Raw genomic sequence first — 15,183 nt, forward strand, 5'->3', positions numbered from 1 at the left:
TTATTTTTTTAAAAAATGTTTAGGTTATATGTGTTTATGAGTATATCCTGTCTATTGTAAATATTTTCTTGTAGTCTGGGGCTGCATTTTTACCATTGTTGTTTTTTTTTGTTTTAAACTTTGAGGGTTTAATGGTTAGTGCTTTTTGTGGACTCTAACCGCCCCCCCCCCCCCGCCCCCATCAAGGTTGCAAAGATACTTCATCTTTTTTCAAGGTTTGCAATGTTAATTTTTGCCTTTAGACCCACAGCCACCTTTTATGCATGGTGAGGTAATGGCTCTTTTCATACTAATATCCAGTTGGTCTAGCACACTTATGGGTGGGGTGAGGGGGGGAGAAACAACAAATATACGCATATAAAACAGGAAAATTTAGATCAAATAACCTAAGCCACGAAAACACCGCACAGTAAGTTCATACAATGAAGATCAATCTTACTGGATAACCTTGAAAGGGAGGATTCAGAAACAGCGACTGAAAGTGGGCCTTTATCCTTGATGGAAGACTCGAGGAATTGAGCTTTGGAAGTGTGGGGGACTGAGACACAGAAAACAGGTGTCTAGCACTAAATTTCACTGAGCTGGATGTGATAAGCTCCTCTGAATGAGACTAGGTTTAGAATCCTAGATCTACCACTAGTTTCAAAATCTCAAGACAGTTACTTTTTGTTATCAGTTCCCAAGAGGGAGTCAGAGAAAGTGGGTTATTTCTCCTGATGGGCTACTAGAACACCTTGATCTTTGTTTCAACAAGAAATGCCCCTCCCCAAATCAGCGTGTCAAATTGCTATTGTTCCAACGTTTGGTTTCAATACTGTTTTCTCCAGGCAACCTTTCCAGATCTTTCTAAAAGAATTAATTGCCATAACACTTCCAGAGAACATAGGACATACCCTAACACCCAATGAACCTAGTGTCTGACTTGCTGTTGTTACACAAATGCTTTGGGGGAAAAAAAAAATCCAACGGTTCTCAGTAGCCTCAGGATGTAATCTATGTAGATCAGCTTCAAGAACAGTAAACTGTAAATAGCTCTATTTCTTATTATCCCCCAGTAGGTTTCATTCTGAGCCAATCCCCGTAGGTCTTTACTCTAAATGAAGGGTTTTTGTTTTGCTGATCACCTCTGTGTCGTCCCAAATGCTACTGAAGACTCTAGTGTAGTAAATAAACATAGAACTAAAACTCAGAACAACACCAAGTAAAAAAAAAACCCATTGTGACTGATTTCCCCCTAATTATCACTTGGGTATTCACCCAATCTCTAGGCTGTTGGAAAACTTCATGAAATCACTGTATAAAGAGCACACTCTATGAACTTAAAATTACTGAATTGATTCCACATATTAAGATAGTCAGCTGGTTTGTGCAATGCAAGAAAATCAGGAAAATAAAGGAAACCATTTAACTACATCTTGCTTTCTTGCCTGAGTTTATCGGTTGTATGAAGGTCATACCTGAACCTCAAGAAATCACACACTCACAAATTCCTTCCTCTACAACTCCTGCTATTCACTAATAAATGAACAAATAAATGAATAAATAAAACCTGGGACACTATTAAAATATGCTGGTCATACCAACCTCAACTATTATTTTCCCAATGTCTTCACCTCATCCACTATTTCAGTCTTCAGTGGAAAGCAATCAAAAGGTTTGAGTTTTATGTTTGAGAAAAGGAACACAACAAATTTGTCCGATTTCCTTCCTCACTTACAAAACTAGGTGATGTTTGATGGTTGCTATTAATTCGTGAAAACTTAAACAAATGGACAAAATGTAAAATGGGTAGTTACTATTAACATTTATATCTGTGTCACGTGCTGCAACTTGTCATACATGGATTCATTTGGTTATTATAACAAGTTTCCAGCTTTTTAATTTTTTCTTAGCTTTCTGAAAGGCTGAAACCAAAACTAACAAAAATTCATGATGTTAAAAAAAATCATTATAACCCAAGGAGTTATCAATCAAATAACTTAGTCGGTCTCCAACTTCTCAGATATATTTTGCAAACTGGATGTTTTGATACATAAAAAAGTATGGTACCTAAAGATCAATAAACCTGTGGAAAATATGGCAGAACAGAAATACCTTACTACAAGGGAATTCGATTATTTGACCTTTTGTTTCCTCTAGAGACATCACTATACGTCTAGCAGACAGGGGCCTAACACCTTGAAAATGGCAATGCACTTTTGTTCTTCACATAATCCTAAGAAAGTATAACATTCTCACCATAATATTAGAATACATTATAGGAAAAAACCCCCATATTTTCATAAGGATGTTTTAATTTTTTAATTTAACAATTCAAATAAAATTCAGCTAGTTAACATAAATAGAATAAATGCACATAATTTACAGCCATGTACACAAAATGCAAGAATAACAAACCTCACGTAAACGGTCAAAAGATACCAACTCCTTTGAAGCTGATTATTTAGCTATGACTAATAGATCATAATTGTTCACATATGAGGGGTACACATTCAAATGTTTTTTAACGTAAAAACTGAAACCAGAATTTTCAGTTTCTAAAAGGGATAGCCTAAAAAGCAGTGTTTAGATTAACAAGAAGTCTAAGGGGATGATGGAGAAGAGACTTGAATGGGCAGAATGCACACTGTATTAAACACCTTCATATAATTAAAACTCCTTCTAATTTAATTCATTTAGAAATACCTTTATTCTTAGGAATGTTAAAGTCATGATCAGTAGACAGAAAGGCTCATCTATTATATTTATTAAGCCAAAAGGGGTCCCTACAGTACTAAAGTCCTGGCAGAAGAGCATGTAAACAACAAAAGATAGGCATGAACAATGCTGAAGAGTAAGGGGATAGATTGATTTCTAGCACTTACATCCTTCAAGTTCAAATTGGTATTTTAGTGATTTCAAACAATCTAAAAATGCTGACATGTTTATACTCCAGTAAAAGAGTAAACACTCATCATTTTTAACAACCTGGTCCTAATACAATAATGCTACTCCACAACGGGCATTAGGTTTTAAGAGACAAAAGCTTGGATGAATTAATCTAACAATATTCTATCCTAGTTTCAAAGTTATAAATAAATTACTTGTGGGCCCAATCTAGGAAGGCTGGTTCCACAAAGTTACATACGTAATGAAAATTAAGACAAAGCTTTGGTGATACAGTATTTGTTTTTTCCTCGATTTAAAAGCACTGTATTATACCCCAGTCACAGGGTTGGTAGTTCTCAGATTTGGACTTTGAGATTTAGCAACCTGTCTATGTGCTACAGGTACCAAAGTTCTATCTGGTGCTCTATGAGCATATCTTTCAGTATCTACTTCTTTAACGTGAATAAGTTCAATTCAATTTTCTGAGAAGACTGCATAATAAAAGTACAGACCAGTCTGAAGAGTGCTGCCTATCTCTATGCTAGAAATAAAAAGTCATCTGATAGAAAATAGATGAAAAGTTAAAAAAAAAAAAAAAACAATCCTTTAAGTATGCTTTTTAAACATTTGCATCAATTAAAAAATCTCCAAAGAAATGTTTCAGAGACAAAATTTATACACAACTTTTATATATAGTCTTTTTTTTTAAATTATCTCTATCACACATAAAGTAAACTATGGCAGATTGTGCTTTGGGGAAAAAAAAAACCAAAAAACAAAAAACTTCACTGCTCCTTTCCAGTTGTTGTACAAAGAAACAAAGTCTAAGACTCTAAGATCTGGGGCGCCTGGGTGGCTCAGTCGGTTGAGTGTCCGACTTTGGCTCAGGTCATGATCTCACGGTTCGTGGGTTCGAGCCCCGTGTTGGGCTCTGTGCTGACAGCTGGGAGCCTGGAGCCTGCCTCAGATTCTGTGTCTTCCTCTCTCTCTGCTCCTCCCCTGCTCACACTCTGTAAATCTCTCTCTCAAAAAAATAAAAACATTAAAAAAAAAAAAAAGAGTAAAAAAGACTCTAACATCTTGTCTTCCAGTACATACAGAATACTCTATAGCAGAATATAATGCACTAAAGGTCAACATAAGTTTTACTTGCTAAATACAAACCAGAATAGAATACATGTTCATCCTTGAAGGACACTTATTATGAATTTGCTACAGCTAAATAAGAAGATGTTCCTTAGCTGCTGGTTTTCAGATCATTCTTAATCATCTGTGGTGTACTGAGATCATTAAGATTAGGGAGAATGTCTGTCCTACATTCAGCACAACTAATGTTTATGCATCTTCACAAGGCAAATGGCACTGTATTAGGCAGTATAAGTGGCACCTGAAAAGGCAAACACTCTAGATTGAGACTTTCTCTACAGGTTTAAGTGAGAACCCCCTATTATTGGGTTGCTTTTTTTTTTGGCATGTTTCTCACAATAAATGTCAAAGCTAAAAGTCACCATAAAAGGTATGAATAATCCCAAAGGTAATGAAACTGAAATTGCCTTTGGTCTCCAAAGAGATTGGAATATTTTTAAATTCCAATCAAAGCACCTCAAAAACATCCAGTTACTGTTGATTATAATGAGTTAAGAAGGTGAGGAATTTAAGAGGGCACTGTGTTTCATTGGTGACAACAGAGTAAGCTTGCAATGACGTGCTACAATTTTCTACGTTAGGGGCACTAGAGCGTACATAGAATATGTAAAACATTTATGTTATTAAAGATCTCCAAAACACTGTATCTAAAACCCAGAAAAATGTTTTGTTGAACACTGTTTCTGCCTAATACATGACCAATGTTTAAAAAAAAATAATCCTAAAGTGGAATTCTCTGTTACTCTCACCCCACCACCACCCCCCCAAAAAAGGCCACAAAGTGCATTCACAAAGAGTCATTCTTAAGATAAAGCCATTGCACAAAATGTACAGTTCATCTATACTGAAATGAGTACCACACTGGAGTTTAATTGTAGATGTTTTATACACCAGTATAGCAACATCCATTAGCAAAGTCTCTTAACAGAATTATAGCAAACATCTTCATAAAGGCCATACATATAATACATTTAAGTATTAAGAGGTACAGGTGAACTCAACAGCAAAATGTAAAAGCTATATCCTGTTAGCACACTGAATCTGAATTAACTTGAATCTTTCTATGATTTACCATTCAAGAAATTAGGATAGCATACATTTCTTGTCAAAAGCAGTTTGTTCATTTACAAAATTGTAAGTCAATTAGGATCACCACCTGTTCGATCAGATGGCAAAGGGCCCCTCTTCGATGTTTATACTGCCCCAGATATTTATAATGCCACCTTAAAAAAAAAAAAAACCTATTACAGCAAAGCTGAAAATTACCATTTTCTCTACAAAATAAATGCAATTTATATTGATCATCTGGAAATAATTCAAAGGTTCAAATTCCTAATGGAGAAGATTCAGAAGTGGTAAATTTTTTCCACTTTAAGAAAATAATACCTAGGTATGACAGATGATAATTTAAGTCCATAACTAATAAACCACTGAAAAGACAACTGAAGTCATTCACGTATCATAAAGATAGAAAAGATCGGAGGACACGCTCAAGTTATTGAAATGGCCAAGAATCAACATTTTACTGGTTTTTTCTGTCCCAAACTATTACCACTGAATTTGATATGTTAACAAACAATTTAAGGGTCCACATTTTGCTAAACATCATGTTCCTGTTAGCAGTGGAAACCAAAACATTTTAAAGCTAAAAATACGCAAGATATTTAGATACTATTTCATTAGCTGTCAAAACTAGTGATGAATAATGCCAAATAATTAACTTTAAAATACTCCAGATCCTCTCAAGGAAATGTGAAAACAATACTAAGGATCTCACTTATTGTTATTTTACAATTTTACAGAAATTACACAGAAGCCAGAGGTAAGACATTTATGACTGTCAATACTATCTTTGGATAGTTACAATATTTATATAATTATGGATGGCTTTATTAGAAGACTGAAAAGTGCTCATGGAATAAACACTATATTGTGCCATAAATCAACAAAATGCAACTATGTCCCATGGACATGGTAGAGAAAATGGCAATTTGGAGGAAGTAGTGCTTCTAAAGGCTTTTTCTTGGGCAGCCTAGGTTTTTTTCACATTACTGAAAAGACCAAGTAATGCGGTTATTATGATTACTTTAATTCCTACAACCAAACTTTCCCTTAGGCATAGTTACATGTTCCCAAACTATTTTCTTCTGTCCACCATGCTGGCTTCGATACTGCATGGTCCACTGTCATCTTTTGGTCTTCCCTCTTCATAGTATACAGCAGCCTGAAGTTGCTATCCATTGAGAAGGTAGACCACTAATTCATAGGTGGCCATCATAATGGCTGTGTTTGGAATCTGTCTCACCAGATGAGTTGTTAGACCACGGTAAAGAGACCCATAACCTTCTTCTTGAACAACCAAAGACAGTGTCTGAAAAAAAGATCTATATTTTGTTCCCTCTTCACGTAGTCTTGTTCTTACGACTTCTGTTTAGGGGAGAAAAAGTCATTTTAAAACATTAGTGATATCTTTATACCCTCCTAATGCTGAGCATATCCCATTTACCAGTCTTTTAAGTGTACACTTCGGATAAGGAGTGACTTTTAATGAGTAACTGATTGAAATTGGTTACATTAGAGTAACACCAAACTTTTTTTATTTAAAAAAAAAATTTTTTTTTTTAATGTTTATTTATTTTTGAGAGAGACAGAGACAGAGCGTAAGAGGCAGAGAGAGAAGGAGACACAGAGCCCGAAGCAGGCTCCAGGCTCTGAGCTGTCAGCACAGAGCCTGACGCGGGGCTCAAACTCACAGACCGTGAGATCATGACCTGAGCCCAAGTCGGACACCCAACCAACTGAGCCACCCAGGCGCCCCAGTAACACCAAACTTCTAAGTCAGCTGGCTAAAATCACTAGTAGTAAGTGGTAATTATAACAGGTTCCTTAATGGTTAAAGAATAAAACAAAAGTATCAGTTGTATACTAATATAGACAAAGGGGAGAATAGATTTTGTAAGAAAAAGGTAAAGAGACAGGAAAAGGAATGTAGGTGGTATCAAGGACGAATACACAAAGATATAGTGACAGAAAAGATTTTAAGTGGACCCTACAATGAAAAAATAGAACAACTAATCTATTCACCACAACTAATCTATTTGGTCCACAAATGCCAACATGAAATTTCATGTTCATGAGGCTGGATATGTTCAAAATACTAGCCAATCAGCTGAAAGGTTCCATCTGGGAAGCAACTAAGCAAAAATTATAAAGTTTTAGAGCTCTAAGAAATCTAAAAGATTACGTATAGTTAGTCCGTATTTCTTAGTTTTGAAAGATGAGGAATCAGGACTGCTGAGAGGTTTTAGTCAGTTGAGAGGCTGGGACAAGAATTCAGAGCTCTCTACTGAAGAGTCTGTTTTTCCAACACACTACTCCTGATGGGTCTGAGGGAAATGGCCTAGAGACATTTTCACTGCAAATGTGAATATCTGAAATCTCTTGTGTCCTCTCTTAAAAATTAATGCCATTTACATATTCCACTCCAAAATACTATTTATAAATTACCTCTTCTTGTAGTGACGTCCTCTCACTGGAAGGAACAGGGTGCTTACAATTCTAAAATTCTGTCTCTCACCTTAGCAGGCCATGGTTCTAGGCATCCCATAGGAGCCAGAACCTAAACAATGCTGATACTGTCCTCTTTTGACTTCTCTTAAAGAAAGAAGTTAGGAACTTCCCTCAGGAAACTGAGAGAACTTCACAGTGCAAATTGGTTAGACTTGGTTTTACTCGTAAATTACATCTTACGAGTAAAATTCTCATTTTACTCATAGCCCTGTTTCATTTATCTTGATACAGCTTTATTACAGGGCTTTAGCTTCACAAGGGTGAAGCTAAATGCTCATCAGTGTAACAAGAGTGAAGCATTTAGATTAAAATGCCAAAGCGGGGGTGCCAGGCTGGGTCAGTCAGTGGAGCATGCAATTCTTGATCTTGGGGTTGTGAGTTCCAGCCCCATACTGGGTACAGAGATTACTTAAAAAATAACACCTTAAAAGGGCACCTGGGTGGCTCAGTCGGTTAAGCATCCTACTTCAGCTCAGGTCATGATCTCATAGCTCATGCGTTCTGACAGCTCAGAGCCTAGAGCCTGCTTTGGATTCTGTGTCTCTCTCTCTCAAAAATAAATGAACAAAAATAATCCTGAAGCAAAACAAACCCCAAACAACAAAATCAAAGGCTACCTTTAAACAAAACAATAAAAATTACAAAAAAACCCCCAAACCCTCAGCACATCGCAAGACGAATTTTTAAGTAATTTTGTTATCTATTAATGAAATACGCTAATACTGTAAAACTTCAGAGAGAAATAAATCATATATACTTATTTGCCAACATGAAATAATGTAAAATAGGCTGGCCTTTGGGATTACAGACCCAATTTCAAATTTGGGCTCCTCCACTAAAAAAGGTATGTGATCTGAGTAAGCTGTGTGACCTTGGACAACTCAATCTTAACATTTCTTGTTTCCCATTTGAAAATAAAGACAAATTCTGGGTACGTATTAGCATGCTTAGACTTCAACAGAGACGGTTAAGTACTTCACAGAAATTTTCTTGTAGATTAGCACTAATGTATAAAAGTATCTAGCATACCATAACCGTATCCATAGTTTTTTTTAATTTAAAGAAACTTTCCCAAAAGTCACCTGGCTATAATCTGACAGACTCTGGGCTGAAATGTGACTATCCAAAGCCCATGCTAAATCACCACCATGCTACTATAATATATACTGACCAATTAAAACCGTTACTTACAGATTTAATCCCATTATGATGAACTCCTAGGAAACCATATATTGTTTTACTGGAATTCAATAAAATTATAAATGTGCTAATAAGTGGGCCATTGGCTGACACAGGAAAATTTCTAAATTAATAGAATTTTACTCCTATAAACTCAAACACCTCTTACCATGTGGATATGCTATAGTTGTGGCACAAGTTTTTGAGGTGGCAGCAGCTAGCATCATTCCCACAAAATCTGATGCTTCTTTTACAGACTCTTCATCATTTTCCATTGTAGAAGCAATCTTATATTCCAGTAGTTTTTGCTTAATACTTTCATAAATAACAAAATGGATAACAGTCTCTGATATGCCAGCATATGAAGCAGACATGCCCCTATAAAATCCTTTAAGTCCATCTGTCTGATACACTTTACGAATACATTCAAAAGCGCCCATTCGTTTTTCCCCACGGTTCCTGAAAAGCAAAAAGGAAAAATCTTATTAATAAAGTAGTATAGGTTTTTAAATAAGGTAAATAAAGTATAGATGAAATCTGCCATTCCAGTATAGAATGATCCCCTGTAACTCATGAAGAAGTGAAACCAAAATTTTAAAACATTCATTTTAGATTTCCTATTCTTCTGCCTGAACTTTGTCATATTAGATGGGTAACATGTAAATACTTTCTTTTACAAATGCAAAATAGAGTATATTAAATCTTCAGTTTCATGTGCTCATTGAAGTTTGTATTGTAGGGATAAGCAACAAAATCCTTTAGTCCCAATATGCTGTGACTGCAGCTCAAGATAAAACAAACCATCACATCACATTGAATCCAGTTCAAATGAGAAGATTTCTTCGGACTTAATAACATAAAAGAGTGATTGAGACCCCAGTGATTACAGTGTATCATAAAGCAAGTACAATTAATCTAGTATCTGTACGTCTGAGGGATTCTTCCAAACCCACTCAGTTCTTCCCTAAAAATGACTATGTGAATTAAAGTCAAATTTCCTATGATCCTTTTAAGGCAACAGCCAGTATCATGGTGAAAAGTGAATGAGGATCTCTATAGTTATCAAGTAGTTATTGAGTACTGTGTCCAATAAAACTTCCTTAGTGCTACTTAATGGCACAGCATTTACTCTTACACATATACAATTTTGAGTTTGTAAAAATATTACTTTATACTATGATTCTCCCAATAAAACCTTACCTATAAGAAATGGGTTTAAATGCTACCTACAGGGAAAAAAATAGAAAATTTACCTATTTATAAATTAATACAGCCTGTTTCAGACATAAAATAAAAACACAATTAAGATACCCACCTGATAACCTACAGATTCCTCCAGTTTTATGAACTAATTATTGTTTAGAGCTAATGACTGTCCTCAACTAATGACACTGTATGAATACTTTCTCAGTTGAGTGATCCATACAACCAATTGTAATCAGTTTCTGCCATCAGAGACTTCTTCACAAGAAGTTAAAATGCTACAAGTCCAAAGGGTAATATACAAACACATCGGCCCTGTTCTTGATCTCAGTTATAAATGAGCATCCTCAAACCAGCCTTTCACTATTACCCCAAACCCACCCCATTCCCCACCACCCCCAAGCCTAAGAACTTGTGCTGTTGTGTGTTAAAATTAGAAGTGAAAAAAATAATAAAGAGTTTTAAGCCATACTTTTCTCAGGACCCCCTACAGATCCACCTTATAACATCCTGCAGTATACCCCTGGTAGCTTATGGTAGTATAATATGGACCGGCATCTCACATTTCTTTAACCTTTGGGTTGTTTTAGCTGCCACTACTTTTCAGATCTCTTAGCTTTAAGAAATAAACTTTGAGGGGCACCTGGGTGGCTCAGTCAGTTAAGTGTCCGACTTCGGCTCAGGTCATTATCTCACAGTTTGTGGGTTCGAGCCCCGCATCGGGCTCTGTGCTGACAGCTCAGAGCCTGGAGCCTGTTTCGGATGCTGTGTCTCCCTCTCTCTGCCCCTTCCCCACTCTCACTCTGTCTCTCTCTGTCTCAAAAATAAATAAACATAAAAAAAAAAAGAAATAAACTTTGAGTTTTGCTTCACCATTTAGGATTTCATTAAAAATTATTCAGATGAAACAAGAATTAGAGCTATTTCAAGTCTCCAAATAGCATACAGTTCAACATGATAAAATGCAAACAACAGATAAATTATTAATGATTTCTCAGATCAGTTTTATTTATAGTCTATGAGATATAACACTACTTTCCCATGCCATAAAATGTAAAAAAGGTAGAAATTTGTTATAGTCTACTTCAGAAAGGCTGAAAGTTTCAAAAGTCTCATTATTATTATTATAATACACCAATAGGATCATCTCTCCATAAAAGTATTATTTTTCCTATCGTCCATACAAAAGACCAACAGGAATTGACATGGCAAGACTCTAAACTGCACTGCTTCTGGCCTTTGCTCAGTTCCCAGAACACACCAGAGGCCCTAACCTCAAGACCTATGAGGTTTGCACAGACCACTGCCTCTGCTTAAAAATGGGCTCAAAGCAACACTCCCTAACTATTCCACCTAACGTTGGTCCCCAATGTCTCTTGGTATATCCCTAGAACACAGCAGTATCTGCTCAACATAGATCAAATGAATGAATTGTGCTACCATAAAGTGGTCAGTGGTAACAGATCAAGTCTATGAATATATGAGAGCTAAATCCCATGCCAGGCCTCTCTGTACATAAGGCTACTAAATTTGAGCAATGCTCCTCAAAGATTCAGTCTAGACCAGTTGATCCTGTTGGTTAACTGTTGGGTGGTTGATTATAATCATTCATGTAGTGAAACTATCACTGCTTGGCCTAGATTAATATATATTCTTTTTCCTTTTATTTAAAAACACAACACACAGGGGCACCTGGGTGGCTCAGTTAGTTGAGCTCCTGACTCTTGATTTCAGCTAGGTCATGATCTCAGGGTCGTGAGATCAAACCCTGCATTAGGCGTGGAGCCCGCTTAAGAATCTCTCTCTCCCTCTGCCTCTCTCCTGCTCTCAGGTGCACTCTCAAGAAATAAAATAATAAGAAAATAAGCAAGCAAGCAAATAAATAAGTACATAAATAGAAACACATAATCTACATTCTTCCTTAGCAAGTGTCATATTGCCAACTATTATATATATCTCTTTTGCTTCTGATGGCAGACCCAAGTTTCAAAAACCAAACAAAAAAACAAATTCAGCAGCCAAAAAAGGGAAAAACATAGTTAGATACATGGCACTGAAATCTCACATATAAATTTATAGGAAAAAATTAGTTGAAACCAACTTTAATTTTGTTTTAATGAATTAACATACCTTGCATCGAGCTGTAACCGAGTCTTTACAAGCCAAATGGGGTTGGTCGCTGTGATTGCAGTAAAACCTAAACAAACATGTTTAAAATGAACTCTGGTAAAAATGAAGAACTATTAAGTTAAAGGTTTTAAATAGTATATAAATCTACATTAAAGAAAATGCATAATAAATATTTAAACTATTAAGTGATGTATACTTTACACTTTTATTTTACAAACCCATATAATCATGAACGTTTGTAGTTTATTTCCAATCTACATTCTCAAATTCTGACCGTAACTAAACAATTCTTTTAAGAGCAAATTCTGATTATATATAAATTCCTCTCCCACCATATTCAGAATATTCTCTGGGGTACCCATCTACACTCTACGCTAAATTTAAAACCCCATGTTTACAGACAAACCTAATAGAAATTTGGTATATTCTAGGGCTTTTTAGCATGCAAGCTCTACAACAGCTACTTGACATCCTTAAATCACAATTCCCTATCTTAAAAGTGGATTCTACCTAAAGGCCAGCATTTACTATATATGATCTTAATGGGGCTGTATAACAGGACTGTTGTTTGCCCTTATGAATGCTTTATATAAACATATGCTCACTAATACTGTTAAAATAATGGTATCACAGAAGTAAGGTTTCTGTTAGGGTTAATAGGAAAAGATCTATTTTTCATCCACTTAAACACATACAAAAACTCAAAAGTTCGAAAAGTAACAAACTGAAACTTCCCTCTCACTTATAGACACTTAAGAGAGAAACTCAGAGTAGAAGGTAGTTCTAACTTACTTTAAAACTTAAGTACTATATATTATCAGTGCAGAGGGTGGTCACCTAAGATGGCTCATTCTAGTTAGTAAATTAACATTTCTGGAACAGGGTCTCTAGACTATTGCGTATCTTTTACTTGCTATCTTCCTACTATTACTGAAAAATAGCCCATGAAATGTCATCTTGAAAACAGGAATTTATGAAGATTGCTTCATCTTTATAAAACAGGGCTTTGATCTATTGCTTGTGAACACTGAAGATCACTACAGAAACCTCACAGAACTACTTCTATCAAGCTAGATTTATTCAACTGGCCTTTAAATCCAGTGAAACTTACATGCAGAAATGTCTAAGGATCTTAACTGTTTTAATATTATCAACTAGCTTTTAGAAAGGTGGAATATAACCAGCACATTTAATGTGAGTAAAGTGAATTCAGAAAGAAAAATGCTGGGGTGTACTTAAAAATAATTTTGGTTTCTAAGTTAACATATACTGCAGAACCAATCATTATCCTTCCTTGGCTTTTGAAGTTACTATGGGTATACCTAAAATGCAAAATAATTTTACTAAATTGTACAAAGTAGTATTTAGTCTCATAGGTTCTTTTCCCTACCATAATGTCAGACAGTTAGCTAACTCAAACGTTATTCCCTTAATCCACTGTTTTAACACCGTAGAAATAGCCAGATGTCTCACAAAAAGATGCTTAAAATTGAATCTATTTATAAAACATGATAAATGGAATAGAAATTTGGTTTGATAACTTGCCCAATTTTCTAAATAGTTCTATAGTCTCCATTTCTCTTTAGTGCTTTTAATACTGCATACATATGTATAAAACTAGTATGGAAACAATTTTCTATGTGCCAGTATTAAAATAATAAAAATTTAAAGTGTTGGACCAGCTGTCAGGAGCATTTTTAATAAATAAGAGTTTCTTTTCATATATAAATTCTTAGAAAAGGAAAAGAGAAGAAAAATATGACCCTGTTAGATCAGTTTAAATATTCTGGAAAGATTTTTCTTGCATGTTCCAGCTTAAAAGAGAATAAAGTTAAAAGAATTTTTTTTCTTTTCTTGACTCTCATTTTCCTAAGTGAAAAACTCAAACTAAATACATTCAAATTATATTTTAAAGTAAATGTGCACCTGACAGTATTCTGGCCATACCCCTAAATTGATGATTCTTTGTTTTTTAACTTAAATAGTTATTATTAGCTAAATATCTGTATAGCAATATTAGGGGGTTTATTAGTAAAAGCCCACAAAGCTGCACAAGGCAACAAAATATTCTGCATTATTCACAATAGCCTTTATTAATTATCCTGTGGAAATTAAGAAAAAATATTTGCTTTTCATTAAATTTTGAAAGCCTAAAACTGGGAATCCTTATGCCGAACTTTTACCTGTCTAGGTAAAAATCTCATTCAATCTATTATACTTTATTTGTAAATATGAGCAAAGTTTTTTTAATATTAGTTGTATTTTAAAAAATAAACTTAGTACCCAAACTTGATACTCTCCCAAGTCACAAAATTCCTCAATTAAAAGCTGAAAAAAATACCATATGTAAACTTTAAAATGTTGCATTTAATTATTACTAGAAATTAATTTTTAAATATCAGTGAATAAAATTTTAAATTATTCTGTACACACTAATGAACAATGATAGGGCGCAAACAACAGGTATTTCTCACTTAACTAAAATTCATTTCCAGATACAAATTGATCTATAGAACAGGACACATTAAAATTCAGGTAAGAGAGTGCTGCCATCTTATCCCTCTATAACTGCTACTATCAGTAACTTGTACTTTAACTAGAGTTGTTCTGGCTCAAGTCCCCCAATAAAAAGCCAGATCTTAATAAAGACACTAGCCTAAATGCTGGCGAACCATTAGACAGAATCTAGGCATAATGCACAGCTTTTTAGCTATTGGCCTTACCATAGTTAAAATTCTAGTCCTGGAATTTGATGCTATTACATTCTCTTAACCACACTTTATTAAACTAACTAGATATTAGGCTAATTAAATCTATAAAAACATAGTCTATTAGTTCAAGAAATGAAAGAAGTGGGAAGAAACAAAAATCTGTCACCAACTTAGAATTATACATGGTAGGGCAATTTGAAGTTCGCCAACAGCCAAAGCTAAACAGATCTTCCTACTTCTAAGACAAAGATACTGGGAATAATCCCTGAAGTTTAGATATTTACTGTAGCTTTTTATTTTGGCATTTAAATTTTGTGAAATTTTGGTAATATGCTAGTTCATATTAATATTCTGAGTACCTGTTAAACATTAAGAG

General features: G+C 34.9%; 1 protein-coding gene across 1 annotated transcript in view; it reads right to left on the reverse strand.

Moving 5' to 3' along the window:
• Positions 1-2,286: 2,286 nt before the first annotated feature.
• The window catches only part of SLC25A36 (solute carrier family 25 member 36), a 38,933-nt gene continuing 26,036 nt past the window's right edge, over positions 2,287-15,183 (reverse strand). The window contains exons 5-7 of the mRNA XM_027061726.2: positions 12,097-12,163; positions 8,933-9,222; positions 2,287-6,441 (exon numbers count right to left, since the gene is read on the reverse strand). Of these exons, the coding sequence (XP_026917527.1) occupies positions 6,248-6,441; positions 8,933-9,222; positions 12,097-12,163 (551 nt within the window). The 3' untranslated portion in view covers positions 2,287-6,247. The remainder of the gene's footprint in view (positions 6,442-8,932; positions 9,223-12,096; positions 12,164-15,183) is intronic.

Source organism: Acinonyx jubatus, chromosome C2 (genome assembly GCF_027475565.1).
Source record: "Acinonyx jubatus isolate Ajub_Pintada_27869175 chromosome C2, VMU_Ajub_asm_v1.0, whole genome shotgun sequence".
NCBI classification, from domain to species: domain Eukaryota; kingdom Metazoa; phylum Chordata; class Mammalia; order Carnivora; family Felidae; genus Acinonyx; species Acinonyx jubatus.